Source organism: Abramis brama (genome assembly GCF_963993115.1).
Source record: "Abramis brama genome assembly, chromosome: 3".
In the NCBI taxonomy this organism is placed as follows: Eukaryota; Metazoa; Chordata; class Actinopteri; order Cypriniformes; family Leuciscidae; genus Abramis; species Abramis brama.
In genome coordinates, this window is record NC_139965.1 from 9,684,525 (window position 1) to 9,710,027 (window position 25,503).

At 36.6% G+C, this 25,503-nt stretch overlaps 4 protein-coding genes across 4 annotated transcripts; 3 read left to right on the forward strand and 1 right to left on the reverse strand.

Moving 5' to 3' along the window:
- Positions 1 to 9,369: 9,369 nt before the first annotated feature.
- On the forward strand, positions 9,370 to 13,283 carry LOC311080164 (uncharacterized protein). Its single transcript, XM_084109953.1, has 5 exons — positions 9,370 to 9,503; positions 10,552 to 10,860; positions 11,542 to 11,817; positions 12,624 to 12,722; positions 12,884 to 13,283. Exons 1-5 carry the CDS (start codon positions 9,440 to 9,442, stop codon positions 12,940 to 12,942), a joined length of 807 nt encoding a protein of 268 aa, XP_083966079.1. The 5' UTR covers positions 9,370 to 9,439; the 3' UTR covers positions 12,943 to 13,283.
- A 942-nt stretch (positions 13,284 to 14,225) lies between these two features.
- LOC311080187 (histone H2B-like) lies at positions 14,226 to 14,667 on the reverse strand. The gene has a single exon (XM_084109981.1). It carries the CDS (start codon positions 14,646 to 14,648, stop codon positions 14,274 to 14,276), a length of 375 nt encoding a protein of 124 aa, XP_083966107.1. The 5' UTR covers positions 14,649 to 14,667; the 3' UTR covers positions 14,226 to 14,273.
- Positions 14,668 to 20,889: 6,222 nt separating this feature from the next.
- On the forward strand, positions 20,890 to 21,534 carry LOC311080168 (histone H1-like; the record flags this gene model as incomplete). Its single annotated transcript, XM_084109962.1, has 1 exon — positions 20,890 to 21,534. One exon carries the CDS (start codon positions 20,890 to 20,892, stop codon positions 21,532 to 21,534), a length of 645 nt encoding a protein of 214 aa, XP_083966088.1.
- Positions 21,535 to 23,872: 2,338 nt separating this feature from the next.
- On the forward strand, positions 23,873 to 24,505 carry LOC311080185 (histone H2A-like). Its single transcript, XM_084109979.1, has one exon. The coding sequence runs from the start codon at positions 23,888 to 23,890 to the stop codon at positions 24,272 to 24,274; it is 387 nt and encodes a 128-aa protein (XP_083966105.1). The 5' UTR covers positions 23,873 to 23,887; the 3' UTR covers positions 24,275 to 24,505.
- The last annotated feature ends 998 nt before the right edge of the window (positions 24,506 to 25,503 follow it).

Genomic DNA, 25,503 nt, shown 5'->3' on the forward strand with positions numbered 1-25,503 from the left:
ACCTTAGCTGTATGCTATGCTACTATCAAAGCTAACTAAAAAACACACTAACAACGAGAAATGTTTAATTTCACAAACTATAGCTTCGGTTAAATACTAGTATATTAAATACTAGTATATGACAAGTTAAAATACATTAACGACTCGTTATAACGTAGTACAAACGTCTTCTATAATAAAGTGATTTTGTATGATTTGTAACCAGGCACTAAAGCGATTACCCATAAAGCGTGCTTTGAACCAATCGGATTGGTTGGGTCCTAAGCTCGGACTCATCTCTTCAGTAGGACCACAGACGGTAAAAGAAATGGACACAGCGATCCCATTGGATTCAACGGAGAAAAGTGAAGTCAATTAGAAGCACTCACTTCCTGATGGCTGAGCGTACTGCTCAGACTCAAACTGAGCTTGACGACGTAGATGTGACGTGAGCAACCCGTCTGTCTTCTAAAAGCTGTGCCAAGAGAAATCTGAATCATTCCCTTCCGAAACTTGCAGAGACGGAGAGTGTGAGTAGGAGCTGTCCATGAGCTAGGAGCAGGAGACACTTTTGCTAAGTATTCTGATGAATTATTTTGTCATTTTGCCTCCACGTTCCCCCGATTGCCCGCGAGCTTCTCCTCCTGTCCATAATTTAATTTCTCTACTGTGCGACAGAGAGTCGCGTGGTTATGACGCAATCGTTAGCCTATTTTTACAAAAACTGCTTCTATGGGGCCATAACGTAAGATACAAGGTAATGGAGCCTTTTATACATTTTCGTGTTTCTTTAGAAATAAATAATGGACAAATGGAGTCTTTAAACGCCTCAGATGTAAAGTTATTCGCTGACAAAGTGACTCAAAAATGAATGGGAGTCAATGGAATGCTAACAGCAGGTGAGGGTCTGCTAATCAATGGCGGCCCCCGGGGAAGCTTCAGTTTTTTCTGAAACATTACCCCCTTGAGTAGGACTTATTTGTTCACCACACTGGAACACTGTTTCGATGCACCAGTACGTCAAAAACTCGAGACGTGTGTCGACACTGGGTCTCAAACTACCCATTCCTGCTGGGAAGACTATAGTTGCTTCTGGAAGAGGGGTTAAGGCCAATTCACACTGCACAGACTAAAACATGTCCAGCGTCTGTTGTCGTTAGTCAGAGTTTGTTTTTTTGTTTGTCTAAATCCTAACTACATCTACATTAATTCGAACACATTTGAAAATGGCGTTTTCGTTTAAAAAACCCTCCTCATCCACACTAGCGTTTTCAAGCATTTTCCAGAAAGTTTCTCATCCACACTGAAACGTCGTAAAACGCTACATTCATCTTACTGCGCAAACGTAAACCCTCACAGAAGCTCACTGAGATTATATAGACAGAAAAATAAATAATAAAGTTAATAAAGTTATTGTGCAATTCTTCTGGCAGGATAAATTTATTTAGCAAAATATCTCACCATTCACTGCCAGGTCGCACTCAGTCACCATGTTTGGTCTAAAACTGCTCTCATGTTTTGCCGCAGGACAGCAATGTGAGTAAATTCAGTCATATTTGCAGGACTGTGATATGAAGAGTGTGCAAAGTAACATATTTAGCAACTGTGTGAAAGTGAATAGCACATAGCAGGCACAATAGGTTTTCACGGTCCACACTACAACGCGAAGTGTTGTGACGCGAATTAAATACGTGTAAGATGTACGCACACAGTATGAACAAAAATCCGCTAGAAATTGGACCAGATCAGCATGGAAATCACTACAAAACTGCCGCAGAATTTAGCAACTTGGTTACATGTCTGGGCATGTACACTCTTTAGGTGTTTCGACATCGGCTGCGGCTGGATGTAACCGATCGGCGAGAGTATCCGCGTGCAGGCGGGGAGGATGAAGATGGAAGATGGACTTGACTTGAAGTCGGACACTTTCTGGTTCCCGTAGTGACCGCTCACGTGGTGTTTGCATACTTTACCACAGCTGAAGTGAAATAAATGCAATATTTACACAGATGTTTCAGAGACATTTTCATTCAATACTTTATGTACTGCTTCATACAGCGTCTGTTTGAACAAGAATAAAGTTCAACATTAGCTACTATCAATGAAGTGGAGTCTATATTTTTTTAATCAGTTTTTATTTGATAAACATGACACAATATAACATCGCAACTACATGAAAAGAGTGTTTACTGTTATAAAAAAAACAACTGATTTGTGAGCTTTAGAGGAACTAAAGGTGTTCGAATAAACACGAAACACGTGATCGTTGTCATGTGGTGAATCCGGCCAATCGTGGAACAGCTGTGTCGTCATCAGAGCTCGTGCAGCCCAGGGCAACCCTCTTTTTTTATTTATTTTATTATTTTATTGCATAAAACATTTGTTACAATTTGCCGAAAAAAGAAATTGATCTTGTAAAACAAAAATCATTTAGATACAGTTCATGTTTTCATAAGGAATAAAAATAAATAAATAAATAAATAAATACACATCAGCCAATAGAGAATTGAGACAAATATCATACAAGTAACACATAATCTGTATAAAAATTATAAACAACATAAAAGTACACAGCCAGAGTATCAGACAGTAAATATCAGTTAAATTAATTATAAAGTTAACTTAGATAAGTATTGCATACATTTTGATGCTGATTTACCATCTAATCCAGAGATGCAGTCTATATAATTTTAAGTCAAGTTTAAAAACATTGAAAAGAGGTTTGTTCTTCATAAATTTAGATTTATGAATAAATAATTTTCCAAGCAAAATTAATAAGTTGACTATATATTGTACAGAGGAGTTTGAGTCAGAAAAGTAAAAGATGTCAAAATTAGATATAAATGTATGTTTAAGCCAAAGTGTCCATTAATGAAACATTGTATATCATTCCACAGAGAAGAGCTATGTGAACAGATATAACAAATGGTCTAATGTTTCCGTTTCCAGAGAGCAGAAGCTGCATTTTTCGTCTACAGTAGGGCTAAACCTCGAAATAATCTTGTTATGGGGTAATAATGGTGAATAATTTTAAATGATATTTCTTTTACTTTGTTTGTAATTAAAAATGTATGTGGGTTACTCCATGCTCTATTCCAATTAATATTTTCATACAAGGGGGACCATTTGTATCTGGAGGCAGGGATAGATTTTGCACATAAAAGGTTTTTTATTACTTTGTTGTTGACTTTTCTGTCTAGAAAAGATAGACCATTTATTGAAACACTGCTGGAGAAAGATATATTAATTTGATCAAAATCCGTCTCATCTCTAAGTAGGGTGATGATCCCATGGGGTACAGTATAGCTCTGGTTACAATATCAAATTATTTTCTTGGAGGATGGAAATTAAATTTATGTGTGAAGTCGTCATAAGTTAAAATTTGATTTGAGTTATTTAATAATTTGGATACCAGTAGAATATCATGTTTAAACCAGTTTTCAATAAAGAGAGTCTTGTTTCTATATATGATGTTCATGTTGTTCCAGATAAAACATTTGTGAGGGGAGAAATTGTGTTTGTATAGAAGTGACCAACAAGTTAGAGCCTGTTTATGGAAGTTTGACAGTTTGACTGGCAGTCTGTTGATGGATGGGCACTGAAGTAATGTGATTTTACCAAGTTTTTCAAAGATAAAGTTTGGCACAATGTTCCACAAACTGTTTGGATTTCTCAAAAAACTTTTAATCTAGTTGATTTTTAATATCTCATTGAAAAGTGAGAAGTCAATTACCCATAAACCCTCGTCCTCAATTTTATTAATCAAGATGTTTTTCCTGATTTTATGGGGCTTCTTAGTTCCTCCATATAAAGTTTTATAATAGTTTGTCTAGATTGGCACATTGTAACTTGGGTATTTCTATTGATGTAAATAAATATGCTTTCTGCTTTAGAAAGAAGAACCCTGCCAGATATAGATATATCTCTTGCAAGCCAAGAGTCAAACTTTTTATTAATAATCGAGTCGTGTAGTAATAATTATGACTGATTTTTATTCCAAGATAAGTTACTAAATTATTTATATTTATGCCACATATTTGACCCAAATGCTTATTTTTAAGAGAAAACAGCTCACATTTTGAAAGATTTAGATTTTTTCAAAATTGGTTTACAACATTTAGTGCAACTCCTATTTGGGATTCATTTTTTAGAAACAGGGTTGTGTCATCCGCCAGCTGTGAGATTTTTATTTCTCTTTCATTTAATGTAATTCCTTTGAATGAACTCTTGTGAATTAAATCACAGAGAATTTGAGCCACAATCAACAATAGAAGAGGCGAGGTGGGGCAGCCTTGGCAGATACCTTTGTTAATGTAAAATCTTGAAGAGGTTCCATTAGCCAATTTAACACAACTGTTTCCTCCCATGTACAGAGTTTTTACAGCATTAATAAAATTCTTACCAAAATTAAAAAAGTTTTAAGTGTCAAAAATAAATTTGTGGCTTACCGTGTCAAAGGCTTTTTGAAAGTCTAAGAATAAAATAAGGTGTTCATCATCTAGAAAGTCTTTGTATTCAATCAGATCCAAAACTAAGCAAATGTTATTGGCTATGTGACGATCTTTCATGAAACCAGATTGGCATTCATCAATTAAAGTGTGTCATTTAGATTTGAGATGTTTTGCTAAGATAGAAGCTAGAATCTTATAGTCATTATTTAGCAATGTAATGGGACGCCAATTGAGAGAGTCAATGTGAGGTTTTGGAATAAGTGATATGACACCTTGCCTCAGAGAAGGAGGAAGCTCCCCTCTGTCAAGAGATTCTTTGAAGACAGCCAGAAGAAATTTACCTAGTGACTCAGAGAAACATTTATACATCTCAGAGGTCAGGCCATCACAGCCTGGTGATTTATTGTTCTTTAATTGAGTTATTCCCCAAATAATCTCCTCAAGAGTTATGTCCTGGCAGCAGTTTTTATTATATTCTGCATCCACACTACCCTGGCAATCCAGAGTTCTCGCGAGAGCACAAGTTGAATTTGCTCAGTTTACTCTGGTGTCTAGTAATGATGCTCATTAAATATGCCCCTCGAACTGAGCTGCACCAATCACATCGGGTTATCTGATATAGGCGGGCCAGAGGTGAGCTAAACAGATGACGACAGCGCTGAAGTCATTAGTAAACATTGCAAGATGACTATGGATGAACACCAGTTGTTTGAAACGGCTTTGGCCGCTACAATGAACGAGTTAGACTTGGCTTTTTATCTAAAACAGGAACAGAAGATGCCGCTCAAATCGTTCCTTTGCAAGAAGGACGTTTTTGCTGTTTTGCCGACCGGATACGGTAAGAGTCTAATCTACCAGTTAGCTCCGCTGGTAGCTAAGCGTATGGGGTTTATTGTTGTGATTGGTCGTAGTGTTATACTATTGCGTGCAGTGAGAGTTTCAAATGCACGCTTGGTGCCGCCCCTCGAGCTGGAAGATTTTCATTAGTCGACGCCAGACCATTAATCTTTTAGATTTAGGTCTGGATTTCCAGGCTACATCCACACAGTTAGGTGAGTTAATCAAGCTAAAGATTTCCTTTGGATCTTTGAGATTAATATCTCTTGAGTAAAGTTTTTCATAAAAAGCACTTATATAGTTTGATATCTCTTTACTGTCCTCGCTTATCTTTTCTAAAGTTTTCTTATAGAATTGATTTCATTTCTTCTTTTTTTCCATGTTAAATAAATATCTACTGTTTTTCTCACCCTGTTCCATCCAATTCCTACGTGACCTTATAAAAGCTCCTTTTGCTTTGTTCTCATATAAAATATCTAGTTGGTTTTGTAAGTCTAATAAAGCATTATATTATCTTTTTGGCTCAAATGCTCTTTTTCAGTAAGTTTGTTAATATTGTTGATTAGCGTGTAAGTTAAATTTTTCTTTTTGTGTGCCAATATCTTGCCATAACCCGAGCAGACGCCTCTAATTTTATATTTGAGAAGTTCCCACAATGTCCCAAAATGATTCCCTTTTCTAGCAGCCTCCCATTGTTCTGAGATAAGGAGTTCTATTTTCATTTTTAGCTCTTCATGAGATAGATAATTATTTAATTTCCAGTAACCGCTAGAGGATCTCCCTCTTTGTTCCTTGCTGACCTGAATAGCTAAAAAAAATGCCCTTATGATCTGTCAGAACAGCAGGAGAAACAGTGCATGACAATCTATCCTGGACTGTATAGCGTGTGGCTTCTATTGCTCCAAGTGTATGTTTTCAACTATGTCTTTTTTTTTTTTCTCTCCATATATCAATTCAATTCAAGTCAATTATTTTTTTTTTTTAATTTGGAGTTAGTTTTGGTGGGCACCTGTCTAACTGGTTATCCATAACTATATTAAAGTCACCGCCCAAAATTACTTTAGCTACAGGATATTTAGACATCAACTCATTTAATACAGAGTCCAGTTCTTCCAATAATTTTGAATTTTGTGAGAGTGAGCAGTACCCATAGATGTTGCCTAAAATAAAAAATGCATCTTCCAAACAGGTAATAGTAACCATCCCATCGGTATCCCTTACAGTATTAAGAACCTTTCCTTTAAATTTATGAGTGAGAATAGCAACCCCTGTGTTGCCGGCATCCCTCCTTCCCACGACATCGATGGCTTGACTCATAATTTGGTTAGGGGCTATTTGCTGACAAATGTCTATCACCTTTCTTTTTACATTTTCCTCCCTTTCCTCTGGTAGCCCATACAGCCTTAGAGCCCATCTCCGCCTGTATCTTTCAGTCTCAGTGAGCCGAATTTCCATGTTTTTTATAGTTTTTTCATGACTGTTGCAAAAGCTCAGATAACTTTTTGTTTTCATTTTTCAAAGCTTCAATTTCGACGAAGGCAAAATTAAGGGAGGTTTTCAGCTCTTCGATGTCTGACTTGTTGTCTCTTACCATCAGTTCCAGGTTATGAGCTCTCTGGTTAACTGCAGCCAGAATGTTAAACCTGAAGATCTTCTAGAGACAAGTCGCTCCTTTCTTTCCTTTTTACTTTTAAGGCAGGGCTGGAAGAGGGGCTACCAACCGGTGTTACAACCCCCGAGTCCGTTGAGAAGTCGTCATCCATTTTCCCGCCGTTGTTTTCTTTTTGGCTAGCAACGTAGTTGTGGTCTGTTAGCTTCAGCGCTTGAGCTCTGCCTTTACGTTTCTGTTTCCTATTCTGTTTTTGTTCGGACATAATATGGTGTAAAAACGTTACCGACAACAATAATGTAGTTCCACCGTCGTTAAAAGCAAAGTTGGGAGGCCAGAAGACTGTTATTAAGCAAGCCGCTCTGTGGTTGCGACTGAGCGCTGCTCCGCCATTACCGGAAGTCCCTCGACTCATGGTGAACAAATGAGTCTTACTGAAGAGATGAGTCCGAGCTTAGGACCCAAGCAATCCGATTGGTTAAAAGCACGTTTTATGAGTAATCGCTTTAGTGCCTGGTTACAAATCATACAAAATCACTTTATTATAGAAGACGTTTGTACTACGTTATAACGAGTCATTAATGTATTAGGTCTAATACAGTAGGTTAGACAAACTTAGTCCCAGTCACGTTGGAAGTTACCGAGCAGGGGACTTTTCAGGCACTGCGTCATATCATTACGTCTGCTGGACTCATGGTACGGCAGTAAAGTTTCTTGATTATTATGCAGGAATGAGAGTATAGTTTCTAGCCATATCAGCCTAGAAAATCGCAACATTTCATTTTCCGTCGGTCTTAGTACACAATGTAACTACAGAAGAGTCAAGTTTTAAATAGGAACAATATCGAAACTCTTTGGTCATTTTTTTTGAGAGAGATGCTAATGGTCTTGTCCGATACATTTATCTATGCTAAGCTATGCTAAAAGTGGTACCGCCATACCCGGAGTTCGGCTGAATGGATTCGAAAACGGTAAAACTCAACTGTTTAACTCTGGGGGAGTTGTAAAATGAGCCTATTTCCAAAAAAAAGTGGAGTATCCCTTTAACCGAAGCTATAGATTGTGAAATTAAACATTTCTCGTTGTTAGTGTTTTTTTGTTTTTTTAAAATATAAATAAACAACATATTTGAGCTTCAAACAACTACATTCTCGAATGAGAAACTCTTAAAACTACATTTCGTGACACAATAATAGTCGTATTTTTAAATTTTGCGGTCTTTCTCCTCTGCTATTGACACAACTTGAGAGATTTTAAATATTAGCTATAGAATATATACAATTTACATATACAATATACAATTCAATTTTATCTTACCTTGTATATAGCATTTACATAAAGCTACCACATAATAACACTAAAACAGCTCACGTTAGCTACAAGTTATGGCGAGAACAGATTTAGATCAGGCATACTACTGTCATACTAATGGGGTCCTTAGCTCGGACTCATCATAGGCAGTATATAAACTGGACACAGCGACCCCATAGGTTTCAACGGAGAAAAGTGAAGCACATTAGAAGCACTCACTTCCTGATGGCTGAGCGTACTGCTCAGACTCAAACTGAGCTTGACGACGTGGATGTGACGTGAGCAATCCGTCTGTCTTCTAGTAGCTGTGCCGAGAGAAATCTGAATCATTCCCTTCCGAAACTTGCAGAGACGGAGAGTGTGAGTAGGAGCTGTCCATGAGCTAGAAGCAGGAGCAACTTTATGATTCTCTATGGGCTTCTCTCTTGACTTTATCGGACTTTATGCCTCCACGTCCCCCCGATTGACTACGAGCTTCTCCTCCTGTCTATACGGTAATTTCCAGAGAGTCGCGTTGTTATGACGCAATCGTTAGCCTACTTTTTCAAAAACTGCTTCTACAGGGCCATAACGTAAGATACAAGGTAATGGAGCCTTTTATACATTGTCGTGTTTCTTAAGAAATAAACAATGGACAAATGGAGTCTTTAAACGCCTCAGATGTAAAGTTATTCGCTGTCAAAGTGACGCCAAAATGAATGGGAGTCAATGGATTGCTAACAGCAGGTGATGGCTTGTTAGCCAATGGCGGCCCCCGGGGGTGGTATGCTATTCGAGAGCTCGATTACCCCCCTGGGACTCATCTCTTCAATCAGACTCAATTGTTCACCACACCGGCCCTAGGCTGTGGAACAGCCTTCCGGTTTACATCAGATCGGCTCAGTATTTAACTATTTTTAAATCTTTTCTTAAAACCTACTTTTTTTTTTCTTTAGCTTTTAATTCATTGTGTGTTTTTGTCATGAATGTGTGGTTTGTCCTTGTCTCTTTATCTTGTGTTTTGTTCAGCACTTTGGTCAGCCATGTTTGCTGTTTTTAAATGTGCTATATAAATAAATACAAAATTGAAACTTAAATGTCTCTTGTGTTGTTAAATGTCTTACACAATTGTTAGTGTCAGAACAGCCACAGAGCAGTGGACAAATGTGCACAAACTGAGAGAGATGAATAACTCTGCGTGAACAACTGAGGAAGTCGTTTTCTCTCTTCTGTCTTTCTCTGATGCCTCAGTCTGTCGTCTAAACGTCCGGACATGAACATCTTTCAAGAGTCCCGCTGCTCCATTTTAGCAGTTCTCCTGCTTTTCCTTCTCCAGGGTGAGTATCTTCAGAAACATCTCAGTTAATGTCTCAACCGGCTGTAATACACTTCCTTATTTGTGTTTGTATAGGAAATTAACATGCATGTAAAAAACTGCTTGTGGTTCCATTTCTCATTTTCATATATATATATATATATATATTTATATGCATCCATAGGTCTATGTGTGTCATATCACATGTAGTAACTTAAAATAAATGAAATTTATGTTTCTGTTTATTAAATAGGCCGATGTAACTAAATGTGACCCTGGACCACAAAACCATTCACATAGGTCAATTATTTGAGATTTGATATATGAGATTAATAAATAAGCTTTCCATTGATGAGGTAAATGATCAAGCATGTTTTGTTTAAGTCTTATCTGTGTTTCATCTGTGAGAAAAGAGAAAAGTTCAGCTCAGGAAACCTCAAGCCTTATCTTTACAGAATGTGGCCAAATGTTACAGACCGTTATTCTGTTGCAACCAGCATTAATGAAAAAATGTTTTAAGTTCACTTGTCATTCATTGCTATCGAAGAATATATATTTTCACATGTGCAACATTTATAAAATAATAGGCAGCTGTTGAGGTGATGGTGGAGAGTAAATAAATCAAATTAAAATATAGAGAGCAAGAGTGCAGTGGAGGAGGGGATGTGAAACACTTTGTAAAGCGCGGATGGACACAGGGGTGATGAGCCGAAAATACAGCCAGAGATCACGAGTCTCTGTGCAAATATACAGTACAAACCATTACAGGCCATGCGCTAGAGTCTGAAATTCAGAAATCTGGAGGGAATAAAGTTATTATATCTCTGTTTTCTTTTTCTGTTCTTAAGAAGATAAGAGTGAATGAGAAGTGTGAGATGGTCTGTGATGATAAACCCTCACCTCAAATGCCGTGAGCTTCTTTTGATGGTTTATTTAACATTTGCCATCTCTGTTCCCTTTTTCTCATTGGTTCTGATGATGTTGTTACCAAACTAATTTATGCTGAATTAGAAAAATATGACATGTTTTTGCAATGATTTGTAACCAGAGTTGTTTGTTGTGTGTTGTAGGGTCACGAGCTGATCCAGATGTTCAGGTGCACAAAGCTGTTGGAGACTCGCTGGATTTAACTGCTGATTATCCAAAAGAAGGTCTTGCAGTGCAGTGGAAATATAATGGAACTGAATTTGCTGAGTATGAAAAAGATCAGATCAAACGGGTGAATCCTCAATTATTTCATGAAAGGTTAAAGATGAATAAGGACAATATTAGTATAACAATAGAAGACCTGAAACTCCAGGATTCTGGAAGCTTCTCTATTGTTGCAGTAGGAAAATCAGTTCAACTTCCAACAAAAGTCATTGTGCTGCATGTTCATGGTGAGTTTAATTACTTTATATTTATCCTGTCAATGCTGTTAATGTAAACACACATACACATTCAATAACTGGAGTTAAATAAGTCTATAGTAATTTAGCTGAAGTTAAATAGTTCCTGTTGGTGCACATTTAAGTTGTTTTGCACGCGTGTTTTCGACGTGCTGTTTCCTTGTGGCTTGAATAATTAAATAAGGTAAAAATAATAAACTTTCAAAAGTCTGAACTTAAAGTCGGATATGCCAATCCATTTATTAACATAACGAAAAATGAAACATTTCTTAAATAAAACTTAACTCAAGTCAGTCTCAATGATTACACGCCGTGTCTCACGGTCAAAAACCATGCACCTCGCTGTGCGCCACACCTGCACTAATTAGCCCCTGTCTTAAGTAAACTTGTGGCAGAACACAGCGCCAACCCATCCCAATACACACAATGGCTCCAACCTTTAAAATTAATTCGAAGAGTGAATTTTCATAGTGATGTCATAGAAGAATCTTCCAGTGAACAGTTCTAGTGTAAAGAACTATTTTCCACTATAAAAAATAAAATAAAAAAAACCTTTTGTACATCCATTGTATCAATGGATGTGAAAGGTTCTTCATGGAACCATAGACACCAAAATAACCTTTATTTTCAAAATGTAAATATAATTGACTTTAGTATATTATTCTCCTCCAGATCTCATCAGAGATGTACAGATTGAGCTCAATAATTCCTTGCTGGAGTCAAAAAACATGTGTGTGTTTCATCTTCGGTGTCTGGCGTCCGGTGATCCGAATCCCTCCTACAGCTGGAGTGGAGATCCGGCCAGGACTGGACAGAACCTGAACATCAGCCTCCATCCAGCAGAGAGCGCTACACTCACCTGCACCGCCAACAACACCGTCAGCACCAACCACACGATCCAGACTGTAGTGTGCACAGGGAAATCTGAGGATTCAAGTGTATCATCAGGTACAGTTTTGCATTAAAATACTGAATTGCTTAACTTCTATATGGATTAAATGATTCAACTTGTTATACTCTGAAGAAACATAATTTTTGGAAAACAAAAGGAACTATAGAAGTGATCAAAGCAAAGTCAATACTGTACCCAGCTAACAACAAATAGGCCTATTTTCTAATGTTCCCACTAAGTTAGCAAAAAAATATATAAAATAAAAATAATGTAATGTTCTAAAATCTTTTTTTCTTGGCTATACGAACGTTGAAACGAAGGAAACATTCATTTTTTATCATTCTGCAAACATTTTGGGAATGTTATTTTTAAATGTATGAACATTCTGAAACGAGTTGCATTAATGTTAGCATTTAAAAAATGTTCGATGAACGTCCAACTAAAACATTTAAAAAACAAACGTATACATTTTTGTGCTAATGTTTTGAAAACATTATTAAAAACCAGATAACTTTGAACAAACATTTTATTAACGTTACTGGAAGGAAGAACGTTTGTTCATAACTTTGAGAGAATCTTGACAGAAAGTTAGTTAGTTCTGGGTAAATGCCTAAAAAAAGGTCAAGGTTTGAATAACATGAATGTCAGTAAATTTGGCAGGATATTATTTTTTTGAATGAACTCTTCCTTTAATACAGAGCTGTAAAAGGGAAATGGTGGTGGAATAATATGAGATGGAAGGGAAAATATTTCAAAGCTTTTATATTCACTCACAAACTTTGGGTTCCTCGAGAAACTTTCTGAAAGCCCTTCAGAGCTCTGTAATGTTGCTCAATAATGTTCTTGTGTTTCTGTTTTTCAGGTCAGATTTCTGTCCTCAAAATCCTCAGTTCTCTTCTGGCCGCTTCTCCGTATCTGCTAGCGACAGTCGTGCTGCTTTACAAATGTTACAGAGCGAGAGGTAAAACTTCTGTCTGATCTCTCTCTCTCTCTTTCTCTCTCTCTCTCTCTATAATATATATATATATATATATATATATATATATATATATATATATATATATATATATATATATATATATATTCCCTCACTGAAGCAATCAATTGTTTTGTGTATTTCAGTTTCATGTGCTGAAGAACAAAGTCAGTACGCCGTAACAGAGGAAGAAACTTCAATCTGATGTTAAAGAGTTAATTCTGTCCACGTTTGAATGTTCTGTCAGCATTTATTTGTCCTTTAACATGGTTTGAAAATATTGTAGTTTGTTCTTATAAGCTTTATATTTGTCATAACCTCATGTTGTTAGTCTGTTCTTCAGTAGTGAAAGCTTGACAATGATACTGTTGCTTGTTCTAGTTTGCTTGTTTGAGTATTATTAATCATACATAACATACTTTTATTCTGTATAAATTAATAACTGTTGAAATTAAGCGTTTTTATGTTGTTTTTCTTGTTTTTTCACATTTGTAAACCATCATCTATTTCAAAAACAATGTCTTAATGTTTCAGTCATATTTTAATAATACATCTTTATATTTTTAGTATCTGTAATTAAATAATTTGAAAGCATTTCATCATTCAAATCTTTGTTGACAGTTTCCCTTTAAAGACACTCGGGGACAAACTAAATAAATGTATTTGACAGCAGTTTATAACAGACTCAAACACTCAGAAAGAGTTGAACCAGCAAAACTTGCCTCTGATCAAGACTATAATCAAATTACTTTGTTAAATAATTTAATGATTTTTTCTTCTTTTTCTTTTTTTTTTGGCTTGATTAAGAGACTAAAAGAGAAGCATCGGGTAATTTTTTATTTATTTTATTTTTTTATCCTTTATTTATCCAGGTAAACTGTTTGAGAACCACTTCTCATTTACAAACATGACCTGGCCAAGAGGCTACAGGACAAATAGAAACTGTACATAGTCATACACATAACACACAAGCAATTGAATTAAAAAAAGGGTAGAAAATAAAACAACGAAAAAAGAATAAAGTGTCATAATGGTTTCATTATGAAGCTCATAATAAATGTTACTCACAGTGGAAATCTGATCTGTGGTTTGTGTTTGGTGGAGGAAGATGTGAATGTTGATATGATCATGTCTGTAAATCCCAGCACTACTGGAGCACAAGTTTCACATCATCATCTTCCTCTACAGGATCAACAATAGTGTTGAGAGTATTCCTCAGAAGAGTTTCTGCTACTGTAAAACAAAGCTGATTGTGCAGAAAAACAATATTCAAAGCTAAATGTTGAAAATGTTTTTAACTTAATTACATTAGCTGAAGATCAAAGCCATTATGTTGTTAGAGTGAATATATTTCATCTTAAAGAAAGGTTTGTAACTTATTCACCTGCTAAACCTGATGCTTAACAGCATAAACACAGAAAGATGGATAATAGCTTTTACTTGGGTATGAGAAAACAGTGAATGATCAAAGCTCTTTCACAGATAATATGTGTGGCTCTTAAAAGAGCCTTTGTGTTGTGTGTTGAGCTGACTCCTCTACTTGGAGCTGGTGTATTTGGTCACAGCCTTTGTGCCCTCAGACACGGCGTGTTTGGCCAGCTCTCCGGGCAGCAGCAGACGCACGGCGGTCTGGATCTCTCTCGATGTGATGGTGGAGCGCTTGTTGTAGTGAGCGAGACGAGACGCTTCACCGGCGATGCGCTCGAAGATGTCGTTGACGAAAGAGTTCATGATTCCCATCGCCTTGGAGGAGATCCCGGTGTCGGGATGAACCTGCTTCAGGACTTTGTACACGTAGATCGCGTAGCTCTCCTTCCTGGACTTTCTGCGCTTCTTTCCGCCCTTGCCGGCGGTTTTAGTGACGGCCTTCTTCGAGCCCTTCTTGGGTGCGGACTTCGCTGGTTCAGGCATGATGATTCAGTCAGAGAAACTCAGAGACCAATAAAGCTGAATCACTGCAGGCGGGCTTTATGCGCTGCTCTATGCTAATTTACAAAGGGAAGAACGAGGCTCTGTGATTGTGAGTCTTCCTGGACCAACCCATAGAACGATTTCATTGGTCACATTAAACATTCACTGAATTGAAGGCGATCCAATCAGAAGCTTTGAAATGTTAATCACGCCCATCGACAACTACCATCCCCCACATCTACTCAATTTCTTTGTTTTATTTTCCCGCATTTTCCCGGAATGAATAAGTGAATTATTGTGATTCATTTCAGAGTTCTTTCATATGCAGAGGATTCTATATAATTTGAACATTTATTTAGAAGCAGAAATAGCATATTGTATTATACAGTAATATATATATATATATATATATATATATATATATATATATATATATATATATATATATATATAATATAACAATGTCCACTAATATATAACAATGACCACTAACTTCCGAGTCTTTATAACGATGTTTATTTAACTGCAAAGCAGAATTATCAATATAACACAGTAAAAAATAAATGAATACTATGCTTATTTTTATTTGCTTTAGAAATCACTTAACCCTCTATGCATGGTATGGTATTGCCTCCAAGCAACAACCCTAACCCTAACCCTAACTCATGTCTGGACTCCTCTTTTTCATCTCCTGGCACATCAGTTCCCTTTTGTGTTCCAGTGTTTTCTGGTCTTTTCCTGAAGGGTGATCTGGGAGGAGAAAGTTTGTCTCAGACCTTTTTGGCTTCTTCACTTTGTTTAGCTGTCCTCGGAGTCCCTCTAGACCTCTCTTTGCAGAATTCACTTTGAGTTCTTTACAACCTGCATCTCTTAGTTCTTAGTTAGCATCTCCCATCTTCCACGTCAAACTTAATTTCCAACCATACCACCCAGCTGCAGATCCCCTCTCTTTCAGACAAGGGTGTTTTTCAACAAGTGCAATAGCCACACTTTTGATTTTCTCTTTGTCTGTAAGGTAAGCTTTGTAAGCAAACACTGCTTCAGCAAGTTTATCCAGTATTTCTGTCTGCATGTCTCGAGACATTGTCAGAAGAGTTCCATATATACTGTAAGCCTTGTTACCATGCTTTAGTCTCAGCTCAACATCATATGAGAAAGTGGGGATCGAAAAGGCAGCAGGCCATGGATGTGAACGACTCTGTTTTATCTCTGAGACACAGCTGCTGATTTGAGTCGATGTTGATGGAGAATGTGATACATGCAGGCAATACTGCAATATCCAAACTTGAGTCTGAAAATGTATCAGAGGGACTGAACAGGATTTTCAGCGTTGCCTCGTCCTTGGGCAGATCAGTTAAGTAAGGTTGCAAAAATCATGAAAATCATTATCCTCATACTGAAGATCAAAACTGTCTCTTAGCTGCATGCAGTTTGCTTCTCAGTGTCAGGGACAGTGTCAAGTGTAATTTGTTGAATGTCCCGTTCAGAGATGGTCACTCGAAGAAGCATTTTGAAGTTGGAGTGGAACCTTTACAACCTGCAAAGAAGTAATTCGGAGAAAGGCACCATATAGTGTTAATAAAGTAGTACATAAAAAAAAAAAAAAGTACTTAGTAGAAGTGCTAACAAGCATGAACAGGTTCAGCCTACATAAGTGGACGCAGTAAAGCAGTAATGTAAATGAACAAATTGTATGGCCCTGAACATTGTGCTTTACATTTGTTAACAGCACTGACTGCTGAATATATTTCGACTGGTTGCAGGTTCATATCAACAAAGAACAAGTATTACAGTATCACAGAGACAAAGGACAAGTTTGTGAGATGCAGGGTACTGTAAAGATACAAGGAGGAAGAACAAAAAAAAAAATTGCAAATAGCAAAGCAGAGTAGTAATTTCTGATCACTTTTGAGCTACTATGATAGAACATGTTTTCGTTCATCAAAAGACAATGACGGAAAAATATGATATTTGTTTTGAGATTAAAAATTGACTTCTCCATTAGAACTATATGTTTTTTTTTTTTTACTTTTCTTTTTATTTCCTTTTATCAAGTGCAGTCATACAGTATGTCACAAATTAACTTTTTGATGGTACAGTAAGGTGTCACGGGCAAGTCTACAAACAGAATAGCAGTCCATATACTGTATCTTTTGAGAACTATATGTTTTGAACAATGTGTTTTCTATTTTTTGGTGTATTGTTTACTGCTTGATAGTGTATATCATTTTGATCACTTTGTCTATGATTTGAGAGCAGTGTTTGATTTTGAACACAGGTAAAACTGTTTTGAGGCGAAAGTTTCATTTTGCAAGAGGAGTCAGAGGTTTTGTAAATAGTGCTTGAAGATGAGGTTTCGTGTTTAATGTTTTCAGAAAAAGGAGCAAGGTTTCAGAAATTGTGTTTTAGCAATTGAAAAAAAAACTAATTCGAATAGCCTACACTGAAGCGTCGTAAAATGCTACATTCATCTTACTGCGCAAGCGTAAACCCTCACAGAAGCTCACTGAGATTATATAGATGGAAAAATAAATAATAAAGTTAATAAAGTTATCGCATAATTCTTCTGGCAGGATAATTTTATTTAGCAAAATATCTCATTCACTGATGCGCCCATTGCACTCAGTCACCATGTTTGGTCTAAAACTGCTCTCATGTTTTGCCGCAGGACAGTAATGTGAGTAAATTCTGTCATCTTTGCAGGACTGTGATATGAATGTGCAAAGTAACATATTTTAGCAACTGTGTTAAAGTGAATAGCACATAGCAGGCACAATAGGTATAGACCAGGGGCCTGATGTATAAACGTTGCGTACGCACAAAATGGGCATAGAAATATGCGTACGCATTTTTCCACGCACATATCGGGATTTATAAAAAATAAACTAGGCGTAGATAAGTGCGCACCGTAAGGATGCTCTTGACCGTGCGTACGCACTCTTTTAGAAGAGTATGTGTTTTGGCGACACCAACTGGCCCAAATAGCAATAACTATTTAAAATGAAAAACTTCTAAATTATCCTATTACATCACCCAATAAATCAAATTGCATCAACCTGAATTATCATTATGATATGATTATGATGGAGTTTGATAGATTCATTGATTTTAATAAAATTTTGACTCTATTTCATTATAGCTCTGCACTGGTGTCTTGCAGAAGATCACTTTTAGACAGAAAATCTAAAGAAATACAAGATAATACAAATATAATTTCGCTCACCAACTTGTCACTTGAAGCAAATATCCATCCCTTCTTAAATGTCCGCGCCAGCGAGCGCGTTGGGCCGTTTAGTGAAACTGATGCAAATAACAGTTTAAATAAATAAAATACTTCTGATATAAACTATGTTTTACTTATGATATAAACATTTAGATTAAATATGCCATTCAAATTAATGGAGAACACTTAAACATGAAATCATTACTGAGAAGTTACAACATTTTTTATATTCAAATTCAATCAATAGAAATATTTGTTGTGGATGCGATGTTTTTGAACACGTTTCCTGTAGCGTGCTGTGTTTAAATGTTTTAACCACAGAGATAATTGCTTATCATGATAATACCAGATTGTCTGAGAAAATAGTTTCGTGCAAATAATGCCCAAGGCCTATCTGTTTCCATTAAAAATATAAATCAATTAAAAAAACTATTCGGCCAGTGGAAAAGATTAAATGTATTTTACACTATTTGATTAAATAAAATAAAATTACACTATTTGATTTTTACTATTTAATAAAAATAATACAAATCAAGTAGTTGCCTATCCTTGCCTTGTTTTTGAATACATAAATCAAATAGTGTAAAATACATTTCAGAGAAAGTTTTTCTCAATCTTTTCCACTGGCCGAATTGTATTTTTAATTGATTTATATTTTTAATGGAAACAGATAGGCCTTGGGCATTATTTGCACGAAACTATTTTCTCAGACAATCTGGTATTATCATGATTTAAGCAATTATCTCTGTGGTTAAAACATTAAAACACAGCACGCCACTGGAAAAGTGTTAAAAAAAACATCGCATCCACAACAAATATTTATATTGATTGAATATAAAAATGTTGTAACTTCTCAGTAATAATTTCATGTTTAAGTGTTTAACTCCATTCATTTGAATGGCATATTTAATCTAAATGTTTATATCAGAAGCAAAACATAGTTTAAATCATTATTTTATTTATTTAAACTGCGTCAGTTTCACTAAACGGCCCAACGCGCTCGCTGGCGCGGACATTTAAGAAGGGATGGATATTTGTTTCATGTAACAGCTTGGTGAGTGAAATTTGTATTATCTTTCTGTATATGTTTAATTTTCTTTAGATTTTCTGTCTAAAAGTGACCAAAAAGACATTTAACTCCAGCTCACCATCGGTGTCGCCAAACTGCTCCATCTCCAAAACGTTCGTACGCATGGGTCAGAGTTTGCGTGCAGGTGCGCAAATTTTCCCGTCAAGTTTGTTTTTATAAATCACAACTTATGCGTCGGAAGTGGCGTACGCCTCTTTCAGGGCCTGTTTTGTGCGTACGCAATAAATGAGGCCCCAGATCAGCACGGAAATCACTACAAAACTGCCACAGAATTTAGCAACTTAGTTACATGCCTGGGCATGAACGCTCTTTGATTGACATTCAGTTCTCCCGATCTCTAAACCAATGAAATTGCAGAAATGATAGTCAAGTGATTCAGAAATAATACGTTTATCCTAAAGTGCAACAAATTGAATGTCCAGCAGTGGGCACCAGCGGTCATTAAAGCTTAGCCTTTTGTACACATACATATAAGCAGCTTGAAAGTTTTTTATTTTTAATTTTTTTATTAAAGATTCATATATCAAACATACAACAAGGCACATTGCAAACATATTCAGTCAATCTTACAACATGAATTGAACATGGAGTACAACATTGATACATTTTCCAAAAATAAAACCAAACAAAAATAAATAAATAAAGGGAAAAGAGACCAAGAGACTCAGCAGTAAACACTAAGGAATGAGTTTGCATAAGTATTCATGACAAATTAGGGCTTTTTTTGTTTTGCAACATTTCAGGGATTGTTTATACAGAATGATATCATTTAGAAAGGCATTAAAGACAGGGGATGTTTTAAGAAATCGACATTTGTGTATGAAATATTTTGCCATTAAAATCAGATTATTCACTCCAAACTCAGTTGTTCTGTTCTCCATTTGAAGACCAAATTTAATGCATTCATATGTTAAAATTGGGATATTTTGTGTATCGTACATACTGGAAAGCATCCCAGAAGGTCTGGGTTACATTACAAGAGAAGAAGAGATGTTCTGCGTTTCAACATCAGAATTACAGAAAGTACAAACATTCACATATACATATTAAATCTTTGATGCAATAAGTTGTTACATGGATAAATCTCATTCATCACTTTGAAGTGAACTTCTTTTACCTTCGGTGAAATAGGAAAAGAAAGGTAACTGGTTCTTATCTTCACTAAACAATTGCTGCTAAATTTCTGGAAGATATGTTTTCTCTTGAATGGTGAAGGGAAGTATATGTATTATTACATTTATTTTTATCAAAGAAATTGTATGCATCTATGATTAACGTGGGCTCTCGAGGAATAACCACAGAGTATGTTAACATGCCTTTTACTAAAGTGATCAGAGCTTGTGGGATTGCCTGAATTACAGTTTTAAATTGCCTCTCAGTGCACATCAAACTGTATTTCCGGATGAAAACATCATATGTTAAGAAGTTACCACAATTATCTAATAAGCAGCTCGAAAGTTCTTTGTAAACTAAATTAAGACACATGGTGAAAATCGCACGAACACTTCCATGAACGATAATCAGCAATCACATGTAGGCCTAAATATATGGACACTTATGTAAAGTGTCTTTTAAACAACAAATATCAACATGCCAACCCAGGCAGCAACATAGTGACGGCCCAGATTTAGCCCACATCTGTTACACGTGAATCCACACGTTCCAGATGTTTGGGCTGTAAATAAAGTTCAATGTTGTTTTGCTCCAAACATGAGCGGAGAAAACACACCGTCCGAAGGAGCTCCGGAGGAGCTGTGTGTGTGAGAGAGAGAGAGAGAGAGAGAGAGAGAGAGAGAGAGAGAGAGAGAGAGAGAGAGAGTTGAGTCTACACGGTTCTCATGCTGCGGTTAAATGCGGCTCATTGTTGATCACAGTCAGATTGTGTCCAGCTTCACTCAGAGATCATGGCAGAGACCATGGTAGAGATCATGGCAGAAACCGCTCCAGCAACCGCTCCAGCACCCGCGCCCGAGAAGAAACCAGCAGCCAAACGCATAAGAACAGGACCAGGCGTCCGCGACCTGATCGTCGAGGTTGTGTCCGCATCCGAGGAGAGGAGCGGTGTTTCCCTCCCCGCCCTGAAGAAAGCGCTCGCTGCCGGTGGATACGATGTGGAGAAGAACAACTCCCGCATCAAGATCTCCATCAAGAGTCTCGTTAATAATGACATCCTGGTCCAGACTAAAGGAATCGGCGTCTCAGGCTCCTTTAAACTCAACAAGAAACTGGCCGAGAAAAAAGCGGCTTCTAAAGCCAAAAATACCGCTGCCGCTAAGAAGCCTAAAACTGCAAAGAAGTTGAAGAAACCCGTCGCTAAGAAATCGCCGAAGAAGTTGAAGAAACCCGTCGCTAAGAAATCGCCGAAGAAGGTGAAGAAACCCGTCGCTAAGAAATCCCCGAAGAAGGTGAAGAAACCCGCTGCTAAAAAGGCGACGAAGAGCCCCAAGAAGACAAAGAAACCAGCGACTCCTAAGAAAGCAGCCAAGAGCCCCAAAAAGGCAAAGGCAGCCAAACCCAAAACGGTGAAACCTAAAGCAGCAAAACCTAAAAAGACAGCAGCCAAAAAGAAATAAACAGTCCTTTTCGTTGTGTGTTTAATCAAAACGGCTCTTTTAAGAGCCACTCACTAATTCATAGTAAAGAGCGTTATTTCATCTGTCCAATGAAGATGACATTGGCTTTCCTTTATGTTATAAGTGAAAGCCAATTAATGGACGTACTATGTTGTGCAAATACATTTAGACCTCATTATTGGGAATGTTGATGTTTTCATTCTACAGAAACGTCCACTCTTGGTATGACAAGAGGTTTTAAAATGTATTTCCTTTTCTAACATTTAAACTTAGACCACATTATTAGATTACCCTTTTACTTTATGAATACACATGAAGGACAGCTTAATATTTTTTTTTTCTATTTTTTTGTGCATTTTTTTAAAGGCTGCATATACCATTTTTTTTTGCCACTGTTAGCCTACCTTATTATTTGGCAATATAAAATGTTTTTACGAAATGTTATTTATTTATTTTTCCAGCACATAGTCAGAGTTACAGAATAATAATAATAATAATGCAACAAATAAGGAGATTATGTTTTATTTATTTTAATCAGGTTTGTTAAAAGTGCTTGAATGATGTTAGTTCATTTGCGCAACCATGTATTTGCTATAACAATGAAAATATTTGAAAAACAGTTATAATCAAGTAATGATGCAATCCTTTAAATCTTAACTTTTGAGAGTATCAGAATTAAATGGATGTAAAATTATTATCATGTCAGATATTCAATTTTATTTAATGTGATAGAAAAAACGAAAAAAAAAAAAACACAGTAACACCAATGACACAATGAATCACCAGTGACATAAGACCTAATGTCCTTAATCTTCAACTATAATTAAAGGAGTAATCGATTGTCGAGTTCACGCACGTGATCATAGGTAACTAAACCTATGCGCGTGAACTCGACAATCGATTACAGGACTTCGACCGAAAACAGGATGTAAATACAGGTATGAGCGCTGGCTGAAATAACATCATTTTTATCCATATCTTTCACATCTACTGCAGTCAGATTCACCCGCGTTCACTCTGAAGGAATCACTCACATGGCTGGGCACTTGTAATGACACATCAAGGATGTTAAGATGCTAAAAGCAGGTTTAAAACTTGCCCTATTGAAGTCAACAGGGTGCAAATTTTAAAAAGAGGATAACATGATGTAGGCAACACCGATTTTTGTTGTGTCCTCTGTATTGACAGCACTCCAAATTTACAAAAAAATTAGCTCAATGTTAAAATTGACCGGAGTTCTCCTTTAAGTAGGATGAGACTCAATTGTTAAATTTGGCATACAATCTAAATGAATAGCTTTGAATAAAGTTTATCTATAAATGGGAGTCACTGGTGCTATGGTGTTACCCATAAGAAAGGTAATGCAGTGACAGTGGGAACGCCAGTGACATTTTTCATGAAAAATTCAATTTACAAAATGGCTGCTGCAAGGTATCAAACCACATTTAGTAAATCATGGTATACCAATTAAATTAAGTAGTTTAATACATTTATATTTATATTTTAGTTTATTTATTTATTATCAATATTATTATTATTTTTACAATTCCCTAACAATAAAGTAGGTCATACCAGTGAGTTTAACTAGAAGCTTCATGAAATCATGAGATAAATGAGAAAATTTATGATAACTGAAAATAGACAGTGGACTTATCATGGGCCTTTCTTCATAGATCTTCAGGAAATTGGAAGAAGGAAGTCGAGTTATATTTTTATAGTTATGTATACATTATTGTATCTTAAATGGTAGACACCTGTTAATGACCTCAAAATAAAGCAGTTTCCCATAACTGTGTGGACGAGCATTTCTGTGGTGCTTTGAATTCTATATAATTAATTAAAAAACAAACATTGACACAGTGATGGCTCAAGAAGGTGTAATTGTTCAAATAACATATTGTTTCATTTTAAAATATAAAGAAATTCTAACCCTAAAGTATTTTTCCATGTTAGTATTTCTGTAAAGGCAAGGGACAGAAAAATTGCAATTTCCATAGAATGTACGTACATGTTTACATATTTATACCAGTAAACTATGAAACTATTCTGCTTCAAGACCAACTCGTTTAACTTTTAATCACACATTAACATTATCACCATTAAAATAAAAGCCCATTACCCTTTAAAAGGAAGACTAGCGGCATTAAATGATACTACAGCGTGACGTGTTTGAGTGTCAGTAGCAGAAAGGATGGTTTGGTGTTTGGAGGAAAGCTCACTGATTGGCTGGGAATGTTTTCAGATTTCAGCCAATAGGGGACTAGCATGCTTTCTTTATAAGTCACCTCACAACAAGCAGCCCCATAATATTTGTAATTCTCGCTTTGCTAATCGTAAGCAATTCTAAGCTATAATGAGTGGAAGAGGTAAAACCGGGGGAAAGGCTCGCGCTAAGGCCAAGAGTCGCTCTTCCAGGGCGGGACTGCAGTTCCCCGTCGGCCGTGTTCACAGGCTTCTCCGCAAAGGCAACTATGCCCAGCGCGTCGGTGCCGGAGCTCCGGTGTATTTGGCCGCTGTGCTCGAGTATCTGACCGCTGAGATCCTGGAGTTAGCTGGAAACGCCGCTCGGGACAACAAGAAGACCCGCATCATCCCTCGACACCTGCAGCTGGCGGTGCGCAATGACGAGGAGCTGAACAAGCTTCTGGGTGGCGTGACCATCGCTCAGGGTGGTGTGTTGCCCAATATTCAGGCCGTGCTGCTGCCCAAGAAGACCGAGAAGCCCGCGAAGGCCAAGTAGACTGACCGAAGCTTCTCTTCAAACCAAAGGCTCTTTTAAGAGCCACCCAATTTCTCCCCGAGAGAGTCATTTCATAAATTGTATCACTATTTAAGTTGGTATTAGCCCAGCATAGAATTAAAACAATTTTGTGCCGTACGTTGCTAATGTTGTTTTAAAGAAACGATTATGAAATCTTAAGAATTTTTAATGCAAGTAACGCTGCATTATGAACATATGGCACTGCGCTGTTATTTTCCCCCTTTGTGCTATGAAAACAACAACAAAAAATCACTGTATGTGATCTATATCTGTATTCGCGTCTCAATTGTTTTTTATTAGTTAACATAAATCGAACAATTATGGGTTATGATACACCAATATAAGACTAATTTAATCTATTTTTTAGCTTTGTCTTTGTGTAGGCCTACCCGAAAAAAAGACGAGTTTGAAAGCAGGAGGCGCACAGCCATTGTCCAGGACACGTTATCTTGTGCGCCATCCACGCCAAGAGAGTCTCTATCATGCCCAAAGACATCCAGCTGACCCGCCGCATCCGCGGAGAGCGCGCTTAAATACACTGTGTATCAGTCATACAAACCCAAAGGCTCTTTTAAGAGCCACCTCATTAACTCAATGAACGATGATTTCCATATTATGGTGTTTTTAAATAAGAACTTCTATATGCCATGGTGGTCTTATAAAATGCTATTTTTATTTTTCACTTAAATCTAAAAGCAAATTAAAGGAAATTAATGGTGGTTTTAGTGTTATGCTGCTATATTTAGTTATATCATTTGTATGTTTGTGTATAGTTATTAACCCTCATTCTCTCCTGTAACTTTGATTATACATTTCTTTTGTCTAGAAAGCTTATATTTTTTGTAAAATTGCCTTTTTAACGCATTTAAATTTATTTTTATATACTTGTATAGTTAAATGATATCGTTATCAATATTACTTTAATTATATTTCTTTCCACTAGTAGCCTATAAGGCATGAGGATTATACCTTCCTTTTGTCTAGAAAGCTTATATCATTTGTATATAATTTGTAAAATTGTCTTTTTTAACGCATTTAAATTTATTTTTATATACTTATATAGTTAAATTATATCGTTACCAATATGACTTTATATTTCTTTTCACTAGTATCAAGCATCAAAAGACTGACCTCGATTTGGAAATGCGTAACTGGTGACGTACTAGAACCGCCCATGAATGTGGTTTCAACTAGGTCCGCTAGCCGAC